Here is a 24,028-nt window from a genome sequence, read left to right as displayed (position 1 = left end):
CAAGTGACCCTTTACCACAATAGTGGAAATGAGTTGAGCCCTTGCATGACGACATGGGTTTGAACTCTTGCAAGTAGCCTTTTACCACAATAATGGAAAAGAGTTGAACCATTTCATGACGGCGTGAGTTCGAACTCCATTGATGACTAATCTAACATCTAATCTAATAAAATCGACCGTTTTATCAAAAATAAAGATTAGGATAACATTTCATTCAACTGAAGTTTTATACTTTGTTGAGGAACATATAAATGCATACAATCGTTACAATTCGAAGTATTACAAAAGAATCGGAAGCTAGCCGATCTTCAATCCGTCGCTTCTTCGTTCTACCCGGCTTGTTCTACACCTTCCACAGATGGCAACGTCTTACAAGTTCGAACAGTTCGGCATATCAAAACATAAACCTAGCAAATGAAATATATGCACTATTGAATGATCGAACCAGAACCTCCTAAGATTACAGTTTTAACAAGAAGAAGCCTTATCCCACTAAGGTTAGTTGTACGAATCCTAGAACGCTACTAAGCTTGTTTTTGTGCCAAGTCTTCCGTTAGCTCCAAGTACTCCATGTCTTGTCTTAGTCTCCTTCCAAGTCTTCCTAGGTGTTCCCCTGTCTCATAATCATATATTCTAACCTGAGAACCTATAGGTTTTCAGTTCACATGCCCAAACCACCTTAACCGTTCTTCTCTCATTACGGCAATTCCTAATTCCGGACGCTCCTACTTTACCTTGGAGATCTAGTTTACAGTTTCAACCCCTGATTTTTCAAAATGTTTCTTCCTATGGATACCCTAGACTGTCGACTTCCAGACTTCTTTCGCACTCAGAATATGCGCACGCACTGATTGTGTGTTTAAATTGCTTCTTGTTTAAGCGTTTTCCATGTGTGGAAGACTCATCTTATGATTGCAGATATGCACATGTATGAACTCAACACCAGCACATGATAAGTTGAGGGTTATGCCTTCAGGAGGAAAAAAAATATAATTTCTAACAGATTGTAGCCTTACCAGTTAGGCTTTTCTTGAGGAAGATTACGGCTGTAGAGAGGAAACTCAAAGAGAAAAGTTGTTTTGAACCACAACGGTAAGTTCTTGTATATAACTGGAGGTAGCGGTATCAGAGGGCTGCAAAATAATGAATAGGTTGGTCACAGATACTGCAATTCATACTCGAATGAAACTTGTGCCAAAAGAAAAGCTGAAGTTTACCTAGTCGATCTTTTATACAGCCTATATTCGTCTATGTTTCCAAACTTCTTATCCGCAGATTCCTGTTATTGTTCAACCACAAATCATTAGCAACTTTTCAAGTGCGACGAATTTTGGCAATAAGAAAGGGGAAGAAGCAAACCTCAAGCAACGGGATGCCACTGATGAAAAGAAGCAACAACGTGAGAAAGATCGGTCCAAGAATCACCAGCCACTCTGCACCCTCCAATACGGGTGTGGAAGCCACAAATACTCCCCACCAAAGGAATATCTGAGCAACAACATTTATAAAGGTTCCAATTGAATTTGACAGAATTAACGCAAAGATATAACATGTCGAAATTTCTTGGATGAATGATATTTCCACTTATCTGTGAGTCTCATTACGTCATTACTTGCAAGTATGTGAGGCAGACAATGCAAGCATGTGAAGATACTAACCTCACCAAAATAGTTTGGATGACGAGTGTATTTCCATAGTCCGACATTGCACCACTTTCCTCTATTTTGTGGAGAACTTTTGAAAGTTAACTTTTGCTGATCAGCTGCAGCTTCAACTGAAAAACCGACAGACCACATAATCCAACCAATTATGTCTGCAGCTTGGATCGATGGCATTCTGTTGCTTGCATTAGCAACTGTTACAGGTAAACTCACAGTCCATACCCACATAGCCTGCAGAAAAATCAGGTTGCTTCTAAGAATCATATCCACTTTATCCTTCAGAGAACAAGCACAACACAATGATGTACAATAAAATCGAAAACAGGGAAAGCAAGAGAACCTGAAATATCCAGAAAACTGCTAACTTCCCTAGATTACCACGTATTTCATCAAAACGCCGATCCTCTCCCCATTGCAAAATCCTGATGAGGAAACGCTTTGAGAAATAAAATTGTGATTGGATTTCGATATAGGTAATGTTGTACGCGACAGTCGACAATGCTGCAAGTATACCAGCTTAATAGAATGACACAAAAGCATCAAAATACCTCATCAGTAGAAAAAATCCGAGGCGAAGACCCCATATTATCACAAGCAAACTCAACACCACCTGAAGAAAAAAAAACCCGAAGATTTGTTTTATCCGTTATCAACACGAACTGCGAGCAAATTAAACACCTTTCGGGAGATAATAATACAATACCTGTCTAAAATGCCATGAACCTTTGACAACCAAGGTCAGAATAGCAAGTATAACAAAATTGGTACTTCCTGTGAAATGTAAAAGGAAGACGAAATTTAATCACAGACAAAAAATGTCACAATTATATCAAAAATCAAATCTGAGCATTTTCTTGGCAACCAAACAACCCAATCAGTTTCTAATTAGTATTGATAAGCAGGAAATTAAGTTAATTAACTATCCAATTCTCAGGAAATAAATTCAGTTCAGAGAGAAGAATTACCAGCAAAGTCAGTGACTTTGTCGAACTTGAGAAGAGCAGTGACTATGAAGAACAACAACTGATACCCCACCTTAATAAATCAAAAATAAATAAATAAATATTGCAGATATTCTAGAGAGAAAATTCAACCCAATAGGAAAAAAGATATACAAAACAGAAAGCAGAAAGCTTTTAGAGAGAGAGTGAGAGAGAGGTTACAGTGACAATGGCAGTGAGAGCTAAGAAATTGGAATCCAAGACTCTTCCCATGGAAATTGTTCTGGGTTTTTGCTCCTGAATAAAAAGCTCTATGCTTTGCTTGCAGCTGCTGAGATATCAAAAAGTGGAAAGGAAGCTCTTCGAAAATTCAATACAATAGGAAAAAGTCTCTGGCTGCAGTTTTAACACCATTTCCCTCTTTCTCCCTCTCTCTCTCAAAAAGTCTGAAAGAGAAATGGTGAATTTTTTAGCCCTGATTTGTTTGTAACGCGGTCCTTGGAACGGAATAGAAAGTTACAAGCACAACTCGACAATAGAGTCTTCATGTTGTCCCACATCGGAGGCCTATTATAAAATTGATAAAATTTAATAGGGTTTACATTAAGTTTTTTAAGCCATCTCCAACCGACATGCTAAAGGGTCATACGGCTAAAAATGAATCAAAATTACACGAAAACCGTCTCTAACCGAGGGCTAGTCCAAAGGGCTTGTGGAATCCACCAAGCTAATACCCCCAAATCAGGCTAGCGGGCAGGCCATTTCCAACCCAACCCTTCAGCGCCAGAATGTCAAGCTTTACATTTTGCCAGCCTCTCCAGCTCAACCTATTTGAATGCCAACGGCTACCTGATGTCAGACCCTTCAATTAAAATAACCATATTAATTCAATTAAAATAATAAATTATGTTTGGCTTATAGCCCTTTAACCCCCTCAGTTGGAGATTATTTTTTGTCAAATGGCTATGTTTGGCATATGACCATTTGGCCTCAGTTGGAGATGATATAAAATATTGCATGACATTGTTCATTCAAATATAATTTCTTGCAGACTATAGGGCTAAAAGGAGCCCTTTGACCCTCCTTTAGTTGAAGATGACCTTAACTGTCAAATTTGGTAGCGTAACCTTGTAACTAAGTAGGCATTAAAGTGATTACCATCCGATTCCTATTCAATTTTTCGGATTCGGATGCATCAGAATTAGAAATTCTCAATTCGGAGTTGGTCGGAATCGAAATTTCCTATCTAAGTTACACCCTATATGTAACCAAACGCAAATTATTTGTTCCACATTTTCTTTTATCAATATAAAAAATATACAATTAACAAATACAGAATGAACGATCCTCATGCAGGTGCAATTGAGACTCTGTCAACCTCAATAATATAGTCTAGGGTTGCAAAAGGAGGAATTTGCAGACCAGGGCCTAAATCTGCACCATTTTCTCCAAACCCCAAGCTTGGAGGAACCACCACTCTCCTTTTGCCTCCTGCCTTCATGGATCTCATCACATATTCTATCCCTTCACACACTCCCTTGCTGTAAGGCTGCCTTGACCCCACCACCAGAGCCAACGGCTTCTTCTCCCTCTCAAATGTGTCCACAAACACCAGTCCGCTGCCTTCTACTTTGCCCTTCAGGTCGATCACCACCAAGTCCCCTGGCCTCGGAGTAGCCCCGCCACCAACTCTTAGCTCGTAGTATCTGCACGCAAAAATGCATGTGTTTAATTAGGGTCCGTTTGAAAGTGCTTATACATGCTCATAAGTGCTTGGAAAACTAGCTTAACCTCAAAGTTGAAGGGAGAAATGTACCTTATTCCATTAGGTAACACCACCTCTTCTTCTTTCTCAACGTTTCTGCACAAATATATAATTATCAAAAAATATAAATATATAATTTGGATATATGTATATGTATATACATATATTTGCAAACCTTGTGTTTGATTCTTGTTGGGAGACCTCAAGGCGGGTCTTTATTTGCTCAGAGACAACACCAACTGTGAGAAAGGCAGCCCAAGCAAGGCCAGCACCAATCCCAAACCTCCTTGTCAAGGTGGAAGCTATCCAGTCTGTGGAGTCTGCCTTGGTTTTGGTATTGGAAGGCTTCTGCTGCTCTGCTTTTACCGATGTCGGCGGCTGCTCGGATGAACTTGTGCTGAGCTGCTGAATTGGCGTCGGAGAATGAGGCGGTTGTGAAGGCAGATTTTGGGGCGGAAGTGGCGGCGTTTGTGATGAACAAGGAGAGAAGTGGTTTGGTCTTGTTAGAGAGTGGGAGATAAATGGTGAAGAACCAGAGAAGGAGGCCATTTCTAAGAAGATAAAAATGTTGATTGAGCTGCCAAGTGAAAAACGGGGAACCAAGAACTTTCTTCCATTAAGTAGGTCCTGGTCCCTACCTTATCCATGTATATGATGGAAAATTAAAATGGTGGGTTGCTCTTCTTTCTATTGTCCCACAAGCCTAGCCTTTTTTGGGTCCTGGACATTGTTGACCGCCTCACTAATACAAGTGAATCCTATAAACACGAGTGCGGCTCATCTTTATTAGAGAGGAATAAGCAATGTGGCCGCTAAATGTAGTAGAAATGACATTATTCTTTTGTATATCGGATTCTGTATGTCAAACCGTCGATGGTACTCAATTTGCAGTAAGAACTATTGCCTTTTCACCTTAAGGTTCAGGCAACAAGATACTCTTCCGACCAACGGACACTGGAAATCAAAACATCGATTACAACAATTGCCAATGAATTCTTTACAAACAAATACACAACCTTGCACATGGCCGCCCTGTTGGGAAAACAGAAATGAGGAGGAAACCGAAAAATCAAAAAGGAAAACGAAAATTTTCAAATTGGAGTATATGTTAGGTCATGATCTTCAATCTCTTTCTCAGAAGTTGTTCCAATCAAATGTACAACTTGCCTTCATCCATACTTTGGCTGTCAAACAAGCCGATATTCACTATTTCAGCCAGCCAGCTGGGGATTCTCCGGCGCAGGATGGCTGAACCTTCCAATGGCAACTGCCTACTTGTGCACTAGGTCTGTGCACTTCTGCTTATCGGCTTCTGCAACGGTTTCAGAGTAGCCATGATCTCAGCAAACGACGGTCTCAATTTTGGATCTCTGCAATGTTAATTAGGTCAAATGTAAGGGTTTGTTCATCTGCCCAAATACACATTTGAATTGATTTACAAATGATAAGACTATAATTACGAAAATAAAACAAGAAAAATAGATACCGAAAGCATACTCACGTTTGCCAGCAATTTCTAATGAGATCTGCAACTGCAGGATCTATATTATCTGGAATATCAAGACGGCGATGTTGAAATCCAACTGCACCAACAACTTGCATCGGGTTCATTCCCCCCCATGGCTGTTGCATCGTAGAGAGCTCCCATAATATGACCCCGTAGCTATAAACATCACATCTGCACAGTAAACCAAATTTTATATATCAGTAAAACTAAAACTACGGAAACAAAAGTTACACATAATACAACATTTGGTGGGGAGTACACATACTTTTCATCGGAAGGTTCATTTCGTAGCACTTCCGGAGCCATCCATTCAGCCTGAAGATATAGCTTTCAAGATTTAATAAATCAAATATATGCAGCATTTGAGAAAGAGAAGTTATCGAGTAGGGCTTTACCGTCCCTGCAGTCGACCTTGATGAGAGAAATGTGCTGTTCTTCATTCGTGATAATCCAAAATCGCAGACCTAATAACAAGCAGAAAACTTCACATCCTACCCATACATTATATGTGTACAGGAATATCGCCAAAGAGATAAGAAACACACCTTCACAACCCAATTCTTGTCAACAAGAAGATTTGGAGACTTCAAATCACGGTGTACAATTACTGGAGTGCAGTTATGCAAGTAATTCATTCCGCGAGCCTGAAGATTTGATGAAAAAACAAAGTTAAGCTAGATGAAGATATCAATTACAATACATGATTGTTGGCTCATACTGGAATAATGGAAAGAACGAGAGAATATTACCGCATCAAGAGCCATCCTCAAGCGCCTTCGCTCATCTAATTGATTGTTAGGCCGGTGTAATAACCTGTATAAACTACCTCTGCAAAATATAACATATTAATAATGCATGAATATAATTAACCAAATCAACACAATGCAGTTCTTAACTTCTTATATACATAAATATATAGACCAAGGTCAAAACAACGAAATTCGATAATTCAAAAAACACAAAATCAGTGCTGCGTTTTGTTTCAGCCAGACTACGACGCCAAATGAAGATCAATATTATCTATTTCTAAGAAACTGAGGGTAATAGTTAAAAATAAACTACAATAAAATCCAATCCTTGTGAATGGTACTTGTGTAGAATTAAGAATCAAGAACTATTAGTTACGACAATATCTATGAAACAAGTTGAATTCCATAAAAGACACTCGAAAGTAACTGTTTCATAAAAAGAGAATGAAATTTCTGGAATACCTTGGAAGAAATTCTGTAACAATGGAAAGATTTGGAGGGCGAGTTATTGCACCCATGAAGAGAACAACATTAGGATGCCTGACTCTTTTCATTATCCGAACCTTCAAATTTTACGAATAAAAGATTAACTTCAATATTTGAAGGAAAGATTCTGGAAAGCACATTAAACATGGAGAATATTTCTACTTTACCCTCTAACTTCCTAAACATCGATTCCATTCCAATGCAATTGTGATTCCATACCATTCTACTGTTTATTCCAGCAACCAAACACTGCCTAAGTACATAGAAGGATACAATGTTACTCTAGGGAGAGAGAGAACTCCTTACTTCATTCACTATAATTAAACGAATCTAGAACACCTAAAGCGATAACCGAACCATGGTGGTCCCTGTAAAGTTTTAACTACATTTATATAAATGGTGCAAATAATTCTTAGGTTTAGTAGTGTACTCCCCCCTCTCCCTCTCAAACAAAGTTTTTCCTTCCACCCCCTTGGCAGAATACTTCCTGTCCTCCCCAGCTAGTAAGGAGATAGCATGCATTGATGCCATAAAATGATCGAACACGAAAAGGTTCATGAAATGGGTGAAGGTCGAAGCTTGTACCTCACTTCTGAATTCATCAAGTGATTCGCCCAAAATCTTTTGGTCTAGAAACCTCTTCACAGCAACCTCCTGTAAAACCAAATAACGAAAAACACTCAAAATGCCACAATGCGTGCAGACAATACAATGGCTCAACTTTTAGGAATAGCATCTGAAAACTTACAGTCCCATGCCAGTCTCCATGATAGACCTCCCCATACGATCCTGCAGTGTACAGGGTATGAACATGTGAAATTAGAATTTGAGTATTGAGACAGAACACCATTTAGACTAGTTTTGTTTAGATATGAGAAGTAGAACATTTATAGCATAATGCAGAGGTCAGTACCAAGTCCAATACGTTCACCCAAGATGATATCCTCAAAGGGAATCTCGCAGTCTGCAACATCATCAATTGTGACGTCAGATCTAGTGCTTTCATTACCTGCCGATCGATCTGATGTTCGCTCGCCTTCTGAACTAACTCCCAAAGCATCATGTTCACGGCCACCACTGCCCCTTGGTTCAAAACCACCACTTTCTGCATCTCCATCACTTCTCATACCCTGCTCATATTGCTTATTGACAGCTGCAGTTGTTGCAACCACAGCTGCAGCAGTCGCAGTGGCAGCAGCCGCCACAGGAAGTTCGAGAGTTGGGTCAGTACTTGACTTTGCTGCAGCAACTACCATAGACGATGCAACAACAGCTGCTGCAGCCGCTGCTGCTGCAGCAACAGGGACATTCTTTGTATGTTTAACTGGAGATGCTTCAGGCTGTGATGAGATATTCTGGCCAGCCACTTCCCTCGTATCAAGTGGAAGGCTGAACCCTAAACCTTCCACAGGCTTAAGAATCTCTGGTTGACCGGAAGTACTAGCTTTAAGATTCACCCTTTGCTGAGGCAAAGGAGGCAGAGAGTGAGCTGGCCTTTTATCATCTTGACTTATAGCTTTTTGTGTTCCAAACCTTTCTTTATGTTCGCTCTTATCTTCTGCCTGGTGCTTGGTCTCAACTGTTGACACATCTAACTCCTCTGGATATATTTCCCTAAACAGGTTCGGGGGAGCAACAACTCCACTTTCACGTAAAACATCATGAAGCTTTTGAACTAGATTTGGATTCTCCTTGGCAGCCACAATCATGTATTTGGAAACGTCCTTAACCTTCTTTTTATGAACGGCTGGAGAGCTAACACCTTCAGTCCATGAAGGGGATCTTGCATGCGCAAAAGGATAATTTGGCTTTCCTGGAAGTTCCTGCACCAGCATCTTTTCTACATCAGAGGCATATCTAAATTCATCTGAAGGCATCTTGGGTTGTTCCTCGCATTCAGTTGGTCTGGGTAAATTTGCACGAGAAACTGGTTTTTCTCTCTCTTCGGAATCCCTTGTGGAAGAAGCAAAATTTCTTAACCTGGATTTCTTCTCTAATGTTCCAAAGTCCGAATGTTCTTCATACGAACTCCCAACTCCACTACTGGAAGAAGCAACATGAGAGGAATCAATGTCTCTAGACAAAGGACTGGCGGAAAAGTAAGATTCGTCATATTCTATATGTGATCCAGCTGCATCAGATGGAATAAGTGTGCCGGGGTCTGCCATCAGATCAACAATATACTCCCTGAAATGCACATGGTACATATCTTAAAAACAGAATACGATTGTGGAACTTCAAATGAGAAAAACATAATGATACACACTTTAATGGCCTGAGAGCATTTGCAGCAATATTTGACAATTAACACGTCCAAAATACCTTATATATGAGTGTAGAATCATTTCTTAAGGCATGGAAAACAAAAAGCAAAAACAACGTAATCAAGTGTCTTCATTAAAGGTTAACACACTTGTAAGAGTTACCTATCATCAATTTTTACAAAGTTCATTGCAACATCACTGGACCCCGTGTATTGTTGTCCTTTCACCAACCGGCATGGGATGCTCACACTATCAGCCAAAACCTAGTTACCAACATAAAAGGTGAGTGATAAGAAACCAGTAATGGAAGACCATGATATAAATAATATGATGGAACAAAGCATACATGCCACTGTAGAGAGCAAGTACCTTGAACAACAATGCACGATGTCGAGCTAATCCAATCCTCAGAGAACCCAGTGGCAAAACCATGCTACCAATGTTTGCTTTCAAACTGTAACTAAGATTTTGCCATTCTCTCAACATGTTTTCAGGATTCGCAACTGGTCCACCCATGTAGTCAGCAACTAAAAGAGCAAGTTCTCGCACCAGATTGCTGTTTACAAAAACCAGAGGATCTGAACTTGACTTTACAGCCAATTCTAGGGCCACCTGTTCAAGTTTCAACAAATTTGCATCAGCAGCTCGATTGACCAAAACTGCTTCCCAGGCGACACTATCTGACAAAGGTGCTCCTTGCAGATCAACAAGGGAAGGCATTCTTTCTGAGGTTGACTCCATCAATATTCCATACAGATCATAGAACCCATCCACGACCTTGTCATCATAGCTAAGAGCATTGTAATTCTGTGAGAATAGATAAATCTACGATATGAGACAGGTTAGAAAAAAAAATTAAACATTACAAAACTGAAGAGACAAATTAAATTTAAGAAGCACTACATGCTGCTAGCGAAAACATAACATAGAACACAGATGTGAGATTCTAGGTTGAAGGGTTAAATTTTCATAGCCATGTTGATGAGCAGCAGGACAGAAATGCTCCAGTTTTTGGCGGTTGTTCCTGACAATAGGAAACTATTTATTCCTTCTCAAAATGTAGAAGTCCCACCCACCCTTCACCAACTTCCTTCCCAATTTTTGTGCAGGTATAGATTTTGTATATTCACTACTCGTGCTTTGACACAAGTAGTTGCAGATGATACACAGCACCGTTGATGATGACTTTCAACAACATTGTTTAAACTGCCAGCAGGTTATCAATAAAAGGTGTCCAGTGTCTCATTCATCACAGGTATTGAAGAGGCAAGGATCACAGGAGCAATAATGTTGTCACCAATATATTTCCGCACAATTTTTTTTTACACTTTTGGCGACGAAGGTAACTAAAGCCTAGTACTTAGAATACTTTCATCTAAGTACATAAGACAAGTGAACTTTCATTTAGTTTCAAGCTGCCATATCATTAACATACCATAAGCGGAAAGTTGACAAACCAAACAAATTCCAAGTTAAAATTAAATGAGAGGATGTTGATCACCGTTTGGTCTAGTTTGATTGTATTTGAAGATAATGAACAGTAAGTCAACCGAAATTCAATCAGAAAGTACACAAAAAGAAACGTACCCAATAGCGGTATGCTATAACTTCAGCTGGAGTATTATCAGGAGCACTAGACCCCAAGCTAATCTGCTTAACAGCCTCAATCTGAACTGCCTCTGGATCTTCCCTAGCACTCAATTCCAAAGCCAATTGAATCTGATACTCTTCTGTTATATCAGCATCCCTTGAGGTACTAGACCCCGAATCGCGCCTACCTGTATCGGAAACAACATCTAAACCACTCCCACTAACAGCTGCATCAGGTGGCTGCTCCATTCTCTCGGCCCTATTGACATTTGAAGATGATGGGGGACTAGGGGTATGCCTATTGCCAACTGAATTCAACCAACCCGAAATCCCCGAAAAGGGTTTATGCTCAGAACCTGGATGGGACCTTGAGTGCAAAAGCCTTTCCCTTTCAGAGGACGACTTGCTAATGGACTTACTGCCCCTTGATGAAGCTGCAGACCCTTCTGAATCTTTTGATTGGTTGGACATGTTATGCAGTTTCTTAATAAGGTTCTTCATATTGTTTTCATAAGTCACAACAAAATCGAATGCCAAAGAAATAAAAATCTGGCCATAAGCATCTCCATTGTCTTGGACCAAGCATGAAATCCTAAGCACTAAATCACCACAAGCCGAAAAGCAATCCAAAAAGCTCTTTTTGCAGAAGCACTTAACAGAGCCCTTCAAAGGGTCAAAACCCCCCAATCATATCCAAAATCCACCATTCCAAGCAATACCCAGTAAAGTTTCAACCTTTACCAGTACCAGGAAAACCCCAGATGCCTAGATTGAAAGTGCTTTTCCACAGAGAAACAAAACCCCAGTATTGGATATCAAGTTCAACCCAGAAACAAATACCCAAAACAGCAAAACACAACAGGATTGTATCAATCAAATATCAAAACTTTTGATCCATCCATGTTACCTCATCGAAGCAAAACTTTTCAGAAAGCAGAAACTCCCAGCTGGGAGAATTGGATCTTCTTCTTCTGTATTCAGAGACAGACAAAAGCATAGAGAAGGGAGAGCAGGGTATTGGTATTGGTATTGGTATGGAGTTTGAAAAAATAGAAAGAAAAATAAAAGAGAAAAAAAGGGGAGCAGGTAGCAGAGGCAGAAGACAGCAAAGACCAGCAAGTGGGAGAGTAAGACCTCGAAGAGAATGACCCACTTGAGGAGAGGAGAGGAGAGAGAAAGTAAGAGAGAGAGAAGGTGAAAGAGAGGAAGAAGCTTTTCAAGGATTATTCAGTCGCATAAAAAGGTTAAATTGGTGGGAAACACAACACATCCAGTTGCTCTCGTCTCTCTCTCCTTTTTCTCTCTCTATATATACATATATCTGTGTATAAAACTGGTTCACTAATTCAATCATTCTGTTGGGAAATTGGAAGTACCAAAAATCCAAGGGGTGGCGGTGGGAAATGAATTGGCATGAGTTGGAAGATGTATGGTAAAGTTAAACTGCAAGCATGATAACAAAAGAAGAAGAAGAAAAAAAAAAAAGGTTTAAAACTGTAAGTGAGAAAAAGTTTGGACAAGTTCCAAGTACTTGCTATTCCGATCAAAATAAAGGTCTTGTCCGTTATGATTAAACGTCGCTTTTGGACCCAAGGGACAAAACTCACTTAAACTACAAGTAAGAAAAAATCCACCCCCAACTCCCAAGTTCCTAACCGCAGATTTGGGGATAAACACCACTGAATGACATGTCTGTATAATTTTACTTTAGGAGATTGAGTTCACCAAATTCTCGTTGAAATTGCATACTAAATTGTCTCGAATAAACTTTAGCATTGCCACGTCAGATGGAATGGATGTACTCGTTCTATGCGTCTGAGTTCTAATATCATTTTAAAAAAAAATGTCAAATTTTGAATAATAAAATTTAAATTTTGACAGCTTATGTGGCACTTTAACATCTTTTAAAGTTTTGTTTTCCAACTGATATGTCAAATTAAATTATTATTTATAAAAAAATTATTAAACTAATTAAATTTTAATAAAGGACATTTAAAGTCTAATCAGTAATCTGTTCACCTTCCATGATTGAAAAGAAGAAAAAAATAGGATAATTGCATCGCTCAACTCAACATTAATTACAATAAATGATTAAACTAATTAAAAGTTCATAAAATACATTTAATAATTAATAAATAAAAAAACATTTGAAGTTGCTGTCAAATTTGACAGCAACCTCTTTTACTATCAATCCATGTCATAGCCACACAAGATTTGACACTTCGGTTGGAGAATATTAGTATGGTCCTTTTTATTGTTCTAGCTAATGTGTACATTTTGGCATCTCCTTTGGAGATGCTCTAACCTCTCTCCATGCATATTAGAAAGTATCATATTGATTCTAAGAACTGTTATTTGCACTTTAAAATTTTCATTTGCATTACTCACAAGTATATTTTTCTTTCTAAATATAGAAAGTTCGGAGTTCAAAATGAGAATTTTGAATTATCAATAACAATTCCCTTGATTTTATCAAAAACTAGGGAAACCAAATTTTGTACACTAAATGATGTAGATGTTGATGATTGGATTATTACTTAAATATTGATAAACGTGATTATTTCATATCAATGACACATCATTTGGTTTGCAAATTTGGTTTCCCTAACATTATACTATAAGTTATTTACTAATTCACTTCAATCAAAATGAAAACCAATTTGATTACTAAAATGACGTTGTTCTCGATAAATTATTTTATATGCTAGGTGAAATTTGAGAAATAAAGGTGATGCATAATAAGCAAAAAAATGAAGTGATTTTTTTACATCATTTTTTATCCCGTGGATGTTTATTTTTTGTTGCATAAATTAAAGGAGAACTAAAGAAAAAAAAAAACAAAGATGATGTGCGCAAGGAGAAAACGAGTGTACAAAAATAATTTCCTACAAAATAATGAACTCTATCCTTGCATTCCCTCCTTAGGGGGATGAGCTCATTCCCATTGAGAATGTATCTTGATCGTACAAATTTTAAAATTGTAACCGTTCTATTTCTTAATCTTTATTTGAAGATCACTTCTACAAAAAATCATTTCAATTGGAAATAAGTTGAACGATTATGATCGTTGATTTTATCCGGTCAAGAGTATTCGCAAATGAGAGATATGTGCATCCCTGCATAAGGGGATACAAGTATTATCCATATTCTAATAATATATCTCCTAAAGAGTCTAATTCCTTCAAAATTAAGAGTTAAATGATTCACCTTTGCACCATAAGGTATCAAATTCGATTCCTCTCCCTTAATATTGCTTGTATAAATTTAAAAGAAAATTTGAATTTCTTATTTTTGTAAAGGTATCACTTGTCCTAGTAAACATGTAAATAACGAATATAACTTCTTAATTTTTAATTCTAATTACAAATTAATAAACATGCGGGCTTTTGTTCATGTTGTATTTATAGTTTCATATACGTATAAAAACAAAAAATATGTAAATTTCACGTAATGGGCTTTCATTAGATATTTTGTTTTGTTGTTGTGGAAATTCCATTGTGCTACTTGTTCAACTGAATTTTTTCAGTGTTCGAAATTATTTCGTGTATTCTCTTTTTTTTTTTTTTTTTTCTCCAATAAAATATTTTCTCTAAATAATTATCCTAACAAATTCAACCCGCAACCTCATCTTTGTTTTTTTTTTTTACTTTTTTTTTTTATCATATCTTTTATTCACAACCCTAATTCTTCAACAACCTCATGTTTTTTTAGGGAGATATTGTATTTGCGGGCCATATGATACGACAATAAAGCTTGCTATATTTTAGGGAGGAATGAGCCCTAGTAGGTTGAACACATAGATTTTTTATTTTTTTTTGGCTTTTTGTTGTGTTTGAAGATAAATTGAATTATCTCCTTGAATTATTATATTTAGTAGCTTCTATATATATATTGATAGATACATAATCCCATATAAAATTCAAGTTATTAACTACATTGAAAAGGATATGAAATCCAAATCACAGTGAACAGAGAAGAAAAAGTTTGAGGGCCTTAAAAAGAAATGGAAGCTTGAATTGATATCTTTTAAGTTTAACAGATTATAGAAATGAGAGAGGGTTTACAATTTATATTTTTCTACAAAAAAACTAACTATACAATCTTTAACGATTCTTTTAGTAGTTTTCATCAACTAGACAATCTCCACCATTCAATTATAAACCAATCTCCATCACACATTTGTTAATACAAGCCAACAAATATAATAGTACATATATTATATACAAACTATACATATACATATATGCACGCACGTATATACGCATGCCCTCTACAATGGAAAATACCAAATAAATCAGATTTAGTTGAACAAAATTCACTTTTATATTCAAATTTATGAGTCTTACAACAAAGAACACAAGGCTAGCTAGGCTACGTATTGAAGGTGTGTCACCAACAAAGAACACAAGGCTAGCTAGGCTACGTATTGAAAGTGTTACAATATTTGGAAAAGAATAAAGTAATGTATGAATTTTTTTCCCAATATAAATTAAGAATAAATCTAACACAAGGCTAGCTAGGCTACGTATTGAAAGTGTCACAACATTTGGAAAAGAGTAAAGTAACGCATGAATTTTTTTTCCCGATATAAATTAAGAATAAATCTTCAAAGGTAATTAACAAAGTACAACCTTTGTAATATTATCTCTTGAAAATGTAGTTGACAAGTTAAATTCAAAGCTCATAGCTCGAAAATAAACAAACACATGTGATTGGTTAGCTCGTCTATTAAAAATAACAAGCTTTGAGCATGGCCCCGAGAACAATGGAAGAGAACATGGTTTCTCCTTTTAGTGATGTAAGATTTTTATATCTTCACATCCTCATGCACTTTTTTATGTGTGACGAGTTTTCAAGTTTACAAATGGACAATACGAATTAGGTGACGTAGAGCATGTGTGGCTGTTGGGATTTACATGTGTGTCAACCTGCTCTGATAGCACATACTGGACAACACGAATTGGGGCGGACATGGAACGCATGTGGGCGTTGAGCTTTAAATGTGGACCAACTTATTCTTATACCATAAAAAAAGTTAAGGTTCCACTATAAAATCAATTAGTAATATGGGAAGTATCTCAATCTCTTACAAATCCTCACAAGATTTTTCCCTTATTTCACAGATGTGAGATTATTTTATCTTCATATTCTCTCACATAGTATGCACTAAGAATATCATAACACAGACCAAATTTTACAAGGGCCGTACAAATTAGAAGGATTCAATTAATATTTCAATGTACGTGGGATGAGTGAAAACGGATCCCCGCTACGTAATGGAGGGGTTTTCCACTCATAACACTAATATTAGACTGTTAGTGAAGTTTTTGTTTTTATTTTTTTACAAACAAGCCACAATGTGTCACAACTAAATATCAAAGTATCAAACTTACTAATAACCGCTAGCCCTTCCACTTAAAATCTCAAATTCAAATCCTCACCCCGATAAGTTATTTTTTGGAGTCATTTTCTGAAATGTGTTTCTACTAATTCGTACATGTTATAACTTAACACTATTCTTTTATATATAAGATCATCATTCACTTTTATCATTCTTCTCCTTCTCGATCTGGTAAAAAAAAACCCTAGCCATTAAGGAGAGGAGGTAGAGCGCCTATTCTTTCTCCCCTCCCATCCATCTTATTTTATTTTATTTTTCCTTTCCTTTATGTCTTTATTCGGGTGAATATTATCCTCTTGTGTAGTGATTTGATCTGAGCTATTCCCATATCTGAATTTCCCATGACGACTTTTTCGTCTTCATGCTAAGCCCACTCATGTTATCCTCTCTCCAGTATCTTTACTTTCACTAAACTGCGATGCATCATGATATTTGAACAACTTTGCGGCGATCTACTCGTGTAGAAATATAGATGTCATGCATGCCATATTTTCTTTTTCTTAAATGTGACTGTGTTTTACTGATTCGTGTGTTGTATAATACGAGCGAATAAAAACTATTGTTTGGCTTTATGTGTAACTAGATCATTCCATACTAAGTTTGAGTTCTTCATGGCGATATGCAAAGAAATCGATCCCGGCACGGCTTCAATTAGGTATAGGGTTGTTGGTTAAATTAGGGTTTTTGTTATTGTAGGTTACATGAGTTTGGTTTTGGGTCTTGCTTTAGATGTTATGATGCGAGTAGCTAGTTTTCTCTTGTGGTTTACTTCTTCGTGTTTTTTATGCCTTTAAGTGTTCGGTATGATTAAATATTTTTAAGGATCATCATTCACTTGTTTTATAACACAAAAATTAATAAAACACGGTTATATTTATAAAATAAAATAAAATAAAAAATTAGGCCTGCATGACATCTATGTTTCTGGATATGTACATCAACTTCACTAAATAATTAAAAATGCATCAAAGTTCTCTCTCTCTCTCTCTCTCTTGTTTGATCAAAATGACAATGACTTCACACACTGTACCATTTCAAAGGTTCTTTTGGTACACGAGAAAATGATTAGCTGGAGGCTGGAGTCTATTTTCTCAAGCTGTAACACTTGAATCTACAGCCAATTTTGCGTTAAGCTTTATATATTATTATTCTTCTTTTTATCCACATTAGGATGACGAAAAGAGAAGGCTGTTGATCAGACAGCAAAACTAAAGTCATCGGACATAGATAAAGAGTGAACCTTTTTGCTTTTGTCCTATTCCAAATGCCCTAAGTGCCAGGGATCATACGGGAGCTTCTCGACCTCTATAATTTGATGAAAATTTGGATAGTACTATTCACATACCTTATTTTACCTCTCACACACCTTTGTTAAATTTTTATCTATTGATCTTCTACAATTCATTCAATCCGACAGTCGGAAATTGAGAAGGATTTGTGAGAGGTAAAAATATATGTGTAGATAGCACCATTCTATTTTTTACATCACATAATTTACTAACCCATTTTTCTATCACAAGTTAAGCTTTATTTTTCGTGGTTTTGTTGCATGCAAATGTTAAATCATACCAAGTTAACACGAGGTGTATATGGACCATATGGTCCATGCATGCATGCACGTACGCAAAGTTTGGGCAATTAATTTCTTTATCTCAATTATTCTATTTTACTAATTTGTTTTGATCCCAAATTTTTTCCTTTAATTTTGGAAATATTTGGAAATGAGAATGTTGGTGTTTGGACTCAAAGTGTAATTTTGGGCCGAGCTCAGAAGTATCCTCGGCCCAAAGGTATTTTTTTAGAATCTTATCATGGGCCGGCTCTATCAAGGTTGGCCGAATCCTGCTACGAAGAAGATTATTTTGGATAAAGGTGAAGTAGTCGAGACCTAGTATGATAAGGAGTCCTAGGAATGCTCGGACTCGGGAGATGAATTTGCTCGTTCAAAAGGTGCGTTCAAAGTCCTAGTTGAATTAGGATTGGCCGAGTCCTAATTTGATTAGGTTATGAATTAGGATTGGCCGAGTCCTAGTTAGATTAGGTTAAGGAGTCCTAATCCGAGTTTATTGCCATAAATAGAGAAGGACGTGCATCATTCAAGCCCCTCTCCAATTTAACACACAAACTGCCCTGCGCAAACTCTCGCTCTACGCGAAACCTCTCAACAACCTTGAGATCTTTATTTTCTTTTTTCCGCCAACACATCTTCAGTTTGGATAAACATCACTATGAAGGCAATTAATCTGCGACATCTTCAGTTTGGATAAACAACATTGGAGCCGTAGAATCAGCTGATCAAGGAGCACCTTCAGTTTGGATAAACAGCACTGCTTCTTGATCGACTTATTACCTATCCAAGTCTCGGTCGACAAGGATTTTTGAGTCCTTGTTGGTAGAGGTTATCTTATCAGCCTTCTCGGAGAAATGAGGTGTTACCAGGTTACTACATTCGGCACATTGAATGCCGAATCTAATATTGAACTTCGCAAAACTAGCAGCCTGTTTTCAGGCTCTAGAACCCGAAGGCCGAGACGTGTTCCTTCCTCGACCGCAGTCGCAAGATCAAGAAGTCAGCAGCGCACCCAACGACACATCAACATATTTTACTCCTCGGCCGACGAGTTGGCATGCCCCGTACACAATCGAAGGACGTAGTTATCTTATTAATTACTCGGAATGCGCATCACGTAGACTTGGTAATTTTTAGGATCAACAGATGGTTTGACCCCTTTTTGCTATGTTCAAAAGTGGATTTATTCTCCATGTCTTGCAATTGCATGCATGCACAAGAATATACCAAAAGTTTTTGCTATGTCAAAAAATGGTATTTCTTGGGTTCGATCCTTGTTGCCAGTGAAACACGATAATGATCATGGGAGATTGAAATGCCTCTGTGAACTTAACTGACCCACGAAAAGATGGAATGTCGTGACAAAACCACTAGTTGATTCATTTTTTATAATTTAAAAAAAAAAAAAAATAAATAAACAATATATATTCTTTTATCGCTAATTGTATTTCTTATTTTTTGTTACGTACCTTTATTCATTTATGACGATGGAAACCCTAGCTAGCAACGAATTACTCTCTAAGGATAGTGTTTGGCGCTTAAACACGATTGGCCAAGTTCTAAAACCATGTAGGTGAACCATATAATGATATATATGATGAATCTCTCTCTCTCTCTCTCTCTTTTTATATATATTTATATATTCATCCATATAAGAGATTAAGGAGAAAAAAAGAAGATGGCGAGTTACATGTTAGTTCTATTCCTTCCACTCTCCACGCGATTGATTAATTAATTTTCTACAAACATACTTGAAGAAGAAGGGAAAATGATTGATCAATCATCTACCGGTCAAGCGCACTGTTGTCTTGTCATCATATTCTTATTTGATGTCCACGGACTGCAACATTTTTTTTAATATTTTGTAATTATGTAAGCATTAGGGTAGCAAATATGAAAATTATGTAGTTAATTAGCGGTCACAAAAATTAATTGTGGCCTGGCTATAAGATTGGGATCTATGACGTGTTCCATTATAAGTTTGGATTTGTCATTGATCTTTATACTATAATAACAATGCTTAATGATTTTAAGCTGAAAACCAGTGAAAATGAAAACTAAAAACGATATTTATCAAACGGTCGTTAGACTAAACCAAATAAAAAATGACGGTAAATAATGAATATGATGGCTTAATAAAATAGAATATACATAATAAAATCAGATAAGTGTTATCCACACATCTATTTTTACTTTCCACATATTTCTTGTTAACTTATGTCATTTGATTTTCTTCAAGTCAATTGACCTGACGGCTGGAAATTAAGGTGAATGTGAGAAGTATGAAGAGGTGTTTGAATAACATAATCATAAAATAAAAAGCTCGTTTGCGATGTAGCCTATTGCTTGAAAGTTTGAGAGTGATAACACCAAGGAAAATGAGCAAATGAAGACACTAATATATAACCATATTGAATACATTTTGTTTTGTTTTTTATGTTTGGCATAGAATTAATGGTGAGAGGATTTTCTCTCAAATTCTTTAGATTAACATGTCAAAACAATTCAAATGCCGGGATTTGTTAAACGCTGTTGGGAATTCTACCGTGAAAGCCACCTACATCACATGCACATCAGAATATGATTAACCAAAGGTTCTATCTAGGACAATACCTAGACTGTCAATTGTAGTTTAATACAATCAGCGAGAGAATGTATTTAGCTTTTTTTTTAATTTAATTTTATTTTATAAGTGATGGACTGGTCTGGTGGTTGAGGCGTGAGATATTTCTTTTTAATTTATTGCGTCTAAATTCAAAGTTTCCTTTTTTTCTTTTAGTGTAAATTAGACTTGGCAAAACGAGTCGTGTTCATGTTGCTTTCATGTCTTACTCGTTATCTTAAGGAGTTCTTAACATGTGACCCTATAATGAACCGACTTGTTAGCGGGTCGTTTCTTATCGAGTGAATGGATTTGCAAAAAATTGTCATGCTTAATGTCTAGACTTGGCAAACGGGTCATGTTCATGTCTTTTACGTGTCATACCCGTTATTTTAATAGATTCTTAACGTATGACCAAATAACGATTCAAAACGTTAACGAGTTTTTAACAGGTGACCTGATAAAGACTTAACTCATTAACAAGTTGATCCGAAATCTATTATTTTCGTGTTGTTTCATATCGGGTTAACAAGTCATGCAAGAACTTACCAAGCATAACGTAAATTATTGAAAGATATCGTTTGAATTTATAAAAAGAGACATGCTAAAGAGACTTTATTAAAAATTGGACTTTTCATAGATTTTCCGCCATTTTTTGAACTAAGAGTTTCCTTAGCATTTCTCTTGTAAAAAAAACAGTATTTTTTGGCATGATCTAGGTATAAAGGGAAACGTCAAGGTCCCAAACTTGTGTGGGCAAATGGAGGGAAAGTCAAGATTGGTTCGTGGGCGGCTTTGCTTGTCCTATATGTACATCCAAGCTTTTAATTCAAAAAAGTATAATTATTATTTCTTGTTGTTTTAAAAGCGAAAATTTGGTATCCGCTTACGTATTATTGGCAATCAGTTGTCTTTGGATTTATGTATTTTATTCGTATCACGTATCTATCAAGTTATAATTTAATTAATATAAAATTAGATAAAAATATATCGTAACACATAATGAAGAAGTATCAATAACACAATAAATCCTCCTATTAGTTGTCGTGTTTTAGTTGTGTTAATTGAATGTTGACACTGAATATAACATGGTACGATTGAAATTATCAAATTGCGTTATAGCCTTATGAATACAAAAATTAAAATAAAAAATCATTGTGGACTTTGGGAGGCGCATCGACTTCGAGTTTGCGTGGGATGCGTTGTAAAGTCGCCAATATGGCATTATCCAGTTGTAAAGGAGCTGAGCTGGAAGTGGAGTTCCCAATTTCGTGACTGTGATTGGATCGTGGGCAGCGCGTAGACTACAATTGCTCATACTGGTGGAAGGTGGAGGTGGAGGTGTTGGAGGAGCAGTGGGTCACTTTATGGCAGTTTTTAGGTCAACCTTAGTTATAAACGAAGCTTTTAGTTATGTTTTATCTTTATAAAAAAGAGTTTTAACGAAAAGTTTGTGATATTGTTCATTTTAACAAAAAATTACATTTTTACACTAAAAAGTCAATCCTGATACTATTTACTTTACCCTTTATTTTGTCCTTATCGTTAAAACTCAAAGTTTTCAAACCCTTTTCATTAGTTTTCCTTTTATAAAAACTAATATTTAAAAAAAAACTGTAGGGTTAAAAAATTTCATTTCCAATCATACCGGGTTAATTTCTCTATTTTGACTTGAGATGCACATATCAGTTGAGTTTTCCTCAACTCGAACTAAAAGTGACATATAGCACTTGACTGGAAATGACCTTATGTGCAAAATTCCCCAAGACTAGAATAAGATGGACGAGTTTTCCTCATTCTACATAAACTGAGAAACAATCATTTGATTTTGAGACTATTTAGACATGCATATGTGCCAAACTAATTAACGGTTGTAGTAGCAACATCATTTTCACGATATACTGTCAATTTCTTTAACTCATATAAATAACTAAACTACAAATCGAATGTATTTTTTTTAAATAAAGATATAAAAAAAATAATGATTATATTGCAATCCTTAAACCCTAGTTTGGTAATGAGTGATTCTGAAAAAAATGGCTATAAAAAAAAACTGAGAGCTTTTTTATGTTTGGTAAACATTCAGCTTGAGCTTTTTTTTCACATTTGTTTTACATAAAAGTTTATCAAACACTATAATACTGTTTTTTTTTTCTTTTTTTTTTCTTTTCAAAAGCACTTTTACAAAAAAGCTTACCAAACATTCTGCTGCTTTATTTCACAGCTGCTTATTCTCTCAACACAACATAAGCAATCTTTTCTTTCAAAGCACAGCAATACCAAACGGGCAAAATCTTATTTTCGAACCCCCAATCTGATTATATTGCAAGTTTGATCTTACGAACCAAGCCCTGATAAAAAGGTCAAACTAAGTTAGACCCGGCATTTTATAAGACAAATATATTGACGTCCTGGGGACGGGGGTGTTCAAAAATAAAATCTCGAGCGCAGAACCAAATATTTTCAAGCAACTTAAGCAGTTAAGCTACAAGCTCCTTATGAACAATTAAATAATAAGTTGGATTACATACTCTTAAGCCTCTTTTGCTATGCTCCCTGCTGAAACTTTACTTTAATCTCATTTTGACTCTTAAAACTTAATTTGGGTTCAAGAACTCAATTTTCGCCTTACTTTAGTTAATTCTGTTAGTTCCGCCAATAAAAACGTTAAATTTCTTACATGGCATGAGTGAAGCCCACTTACTTTGATCACATGTTTGCCACATATTCACCCAGAGTTTGGTTTCCTTTTTTATTTTATTTTACGTTTTTTTGTTCTTGTACTATTTTTTTTTTTTTTTTTTTTACATGTGCCAATGATACGACATCAAAACGGCAATAAATGGGTCTCACTTATGCCATGTCAGCAGGCAACAATTTTTTTGACGGAATTAACAGAATCAGGCAAAGTGAAGCGAAAAATAAGTTCCAAGGAACAAAGTGAGATTAAAGTGAAGTTTGGGAAGCATAGCTAAAAATAATCTAATTCTATTATGATTGTATACACAAACCAAAGCATCCCAAAGTCCATGTCAAGCTCTAGCCTACTGAAGTCAAAAGATCAAACCAAATCCATGCCATGCTTACGGCTATGTTAAAGTTTGCAATACCACGCCTGCAGCAGGTCCCATGATGGTGGTGGCGGTGGCAAGTGTATTTCCAAACTGCCAGACGTTGCATTCTAACCCTAGCTAGACAAATCAACGGGGATATATTCCCTCGTTAGTATCTCTCTCGTCACGTTCCTTGTCCCCAACTCACCCTCTCACTACCATCTAAAACTCAAATTTCCCCAGGTCTCCTAAAAGTAACACCAAACCAGTTCGCATCATCACTCACCAAAACCAACAGAACTTCTGCGTCCTTGCAGAAAGAAAACCAAGGGCAGACCAATAGTCTCCAAGGGAACAGCTCCATCTTTTGTCTCTCTCTCTCTCTCTCTCTCTCTCTCTCTCACTGTGAGACACATCCAAGTCAACTTATATCTCACTG

General features: G+C 36.6%; 2 protein-coding genes and 1 pseudogene across 5 annotated transcripts; all 3 read right to left on the bottom strand.

Moving 5' to 3' along the window:
- Positions 1-187: 187 nt before the first annotated feature.
- On the bottom strand, positions 188-3,069 carry LOC137710415 (uncharacterized). 4 transcript variants are annotated; one of them, XM_068449427.1, is made up of 10 exons: positions 2,825-3,069; positions 2,627-2,696; positions 2,365-2,432; positions 2,210-2,271; positions 2,002-2,083; positions 1,659-1,892; positions 1,360-1,488; positions 1,218-1,279; positions 1,017-1,133; positions 188-407 (listed from the first exon to the last, which is right to left on the bottom strand). In XM_068449427.1, the coding sequence occupies exons 1-10, from the start codon at positions 2,873-2,875 to the stop codon at positions 395-397; spliced, it is 888 nt and encodes a 295-aa protein (XP_068305528.1). In that variant the 5' UTR covers positions 2,876-3,069; the 3' UTR covers positions 188-394. The 4 variants fall into 4 exon arrangements, with proteins under 4 accessions (XP_068305528.1, XP_068305530.1, XP_068305527.1 ...); XM_068449429.1 differs by having other exon boundaries at positions 188-368; XM_068449426.1 differs by having other exon boundaries at positions 188-349.
- Positions 3,070-3,881: 812 nt separating this feature from the next.
- Positions 3,882-5,179, bottom strand: LOC137709817 (peptidyl-prolyl cis-trans isomerase FKBP17-2, chloroplastic-like). The gene is made up of 3 exons (XM_068448805.1): positions 4,543-5,179; positions 4,419-4,463; positions 3,882-4,308 (listed from the first exon to the last, which is right to left on the bottom strand). The coding sequence occupies exons 1-3, from the start codon at positions 4,914-4,916 to the stop codon at positions 3,951-3,953; spliced, it is 777 nt and encodes a 258-aa protein (XP_068304906.1). The 5' UTR covers positions 4,917-5,179; the 3' UTR covers positions 3,882-3,950.
- A 143-nt stretch (positions 5,180-5,322) lies between these two features.
- LOC137709816 (probable serine/threonine-protein kinase SIS8) lies at positions 5,323-12,408 on the bottom strand (annotated as a pseudogene).
- Between the last annotated feature and the right edge of the window lie 11,620 nt (positions 12,409-24,028).

Source organism: Pyrus communis, chromosome 12 (assembly GCF_963583255.1).
Source record: "Pyrus communis chromosome 12, drPyrComm1.1, whole genome shotgun sequence".
Lineage (NCBI taxonomy): Eukaryota > Viridiplantae > Streptophyta > Magnoliopsida > Rosales > Rosaceae > Pyrus > Pyrus communis.
Note: the sequence above shows the minus strand (reverse complement) of the source record. Positions and strands in the feature narration are given on the sequence as shown.

Coding starts and splice junctions, on each gene's coding strand:
- LOC137709817 (XM_068448805.1), bottom strand. CDS start 4,916: ATGGCCTCCTTCTCTGGTTCTTCACCATTTATCTCCCACTCTCTAACA. Junction 4,464..4,542: donor CAACAAGAATCAAACACAAG/GTTTGCAAATAT, acceptor ATATTTGTGCAG/AAACGTTGAGAAAGAAGAAG. Junction 4,309..4,418: donor GTGTTACCTAATGGAATAAG/GTACATTTCTCC, acceptor TTTTGCGTGCAG/ATACTACGAGCTAAGAGTTG.
- LOC137710415 (XM_068449426.1), bottom strand. CDS start 2,875: ATGGGAAGAGTCTTGGATTCCAATTTCTTAGCTCTCACTGCCATTGTC. Junction 1,489..1,658: donor ATCCAAACTATTTTGGTGAG/GTTAGTATCTTC, acceptor GTTGTTGCTCAG/ATATTCCTTTGGTGGGGAGT. Junction 1,134..1,217: donor CTGTATAAAAGATCGACTAG/GTAAACTTCAGC, acceptor ATTATTTTGCAG/CCCTCTGATACCGCTACCTC.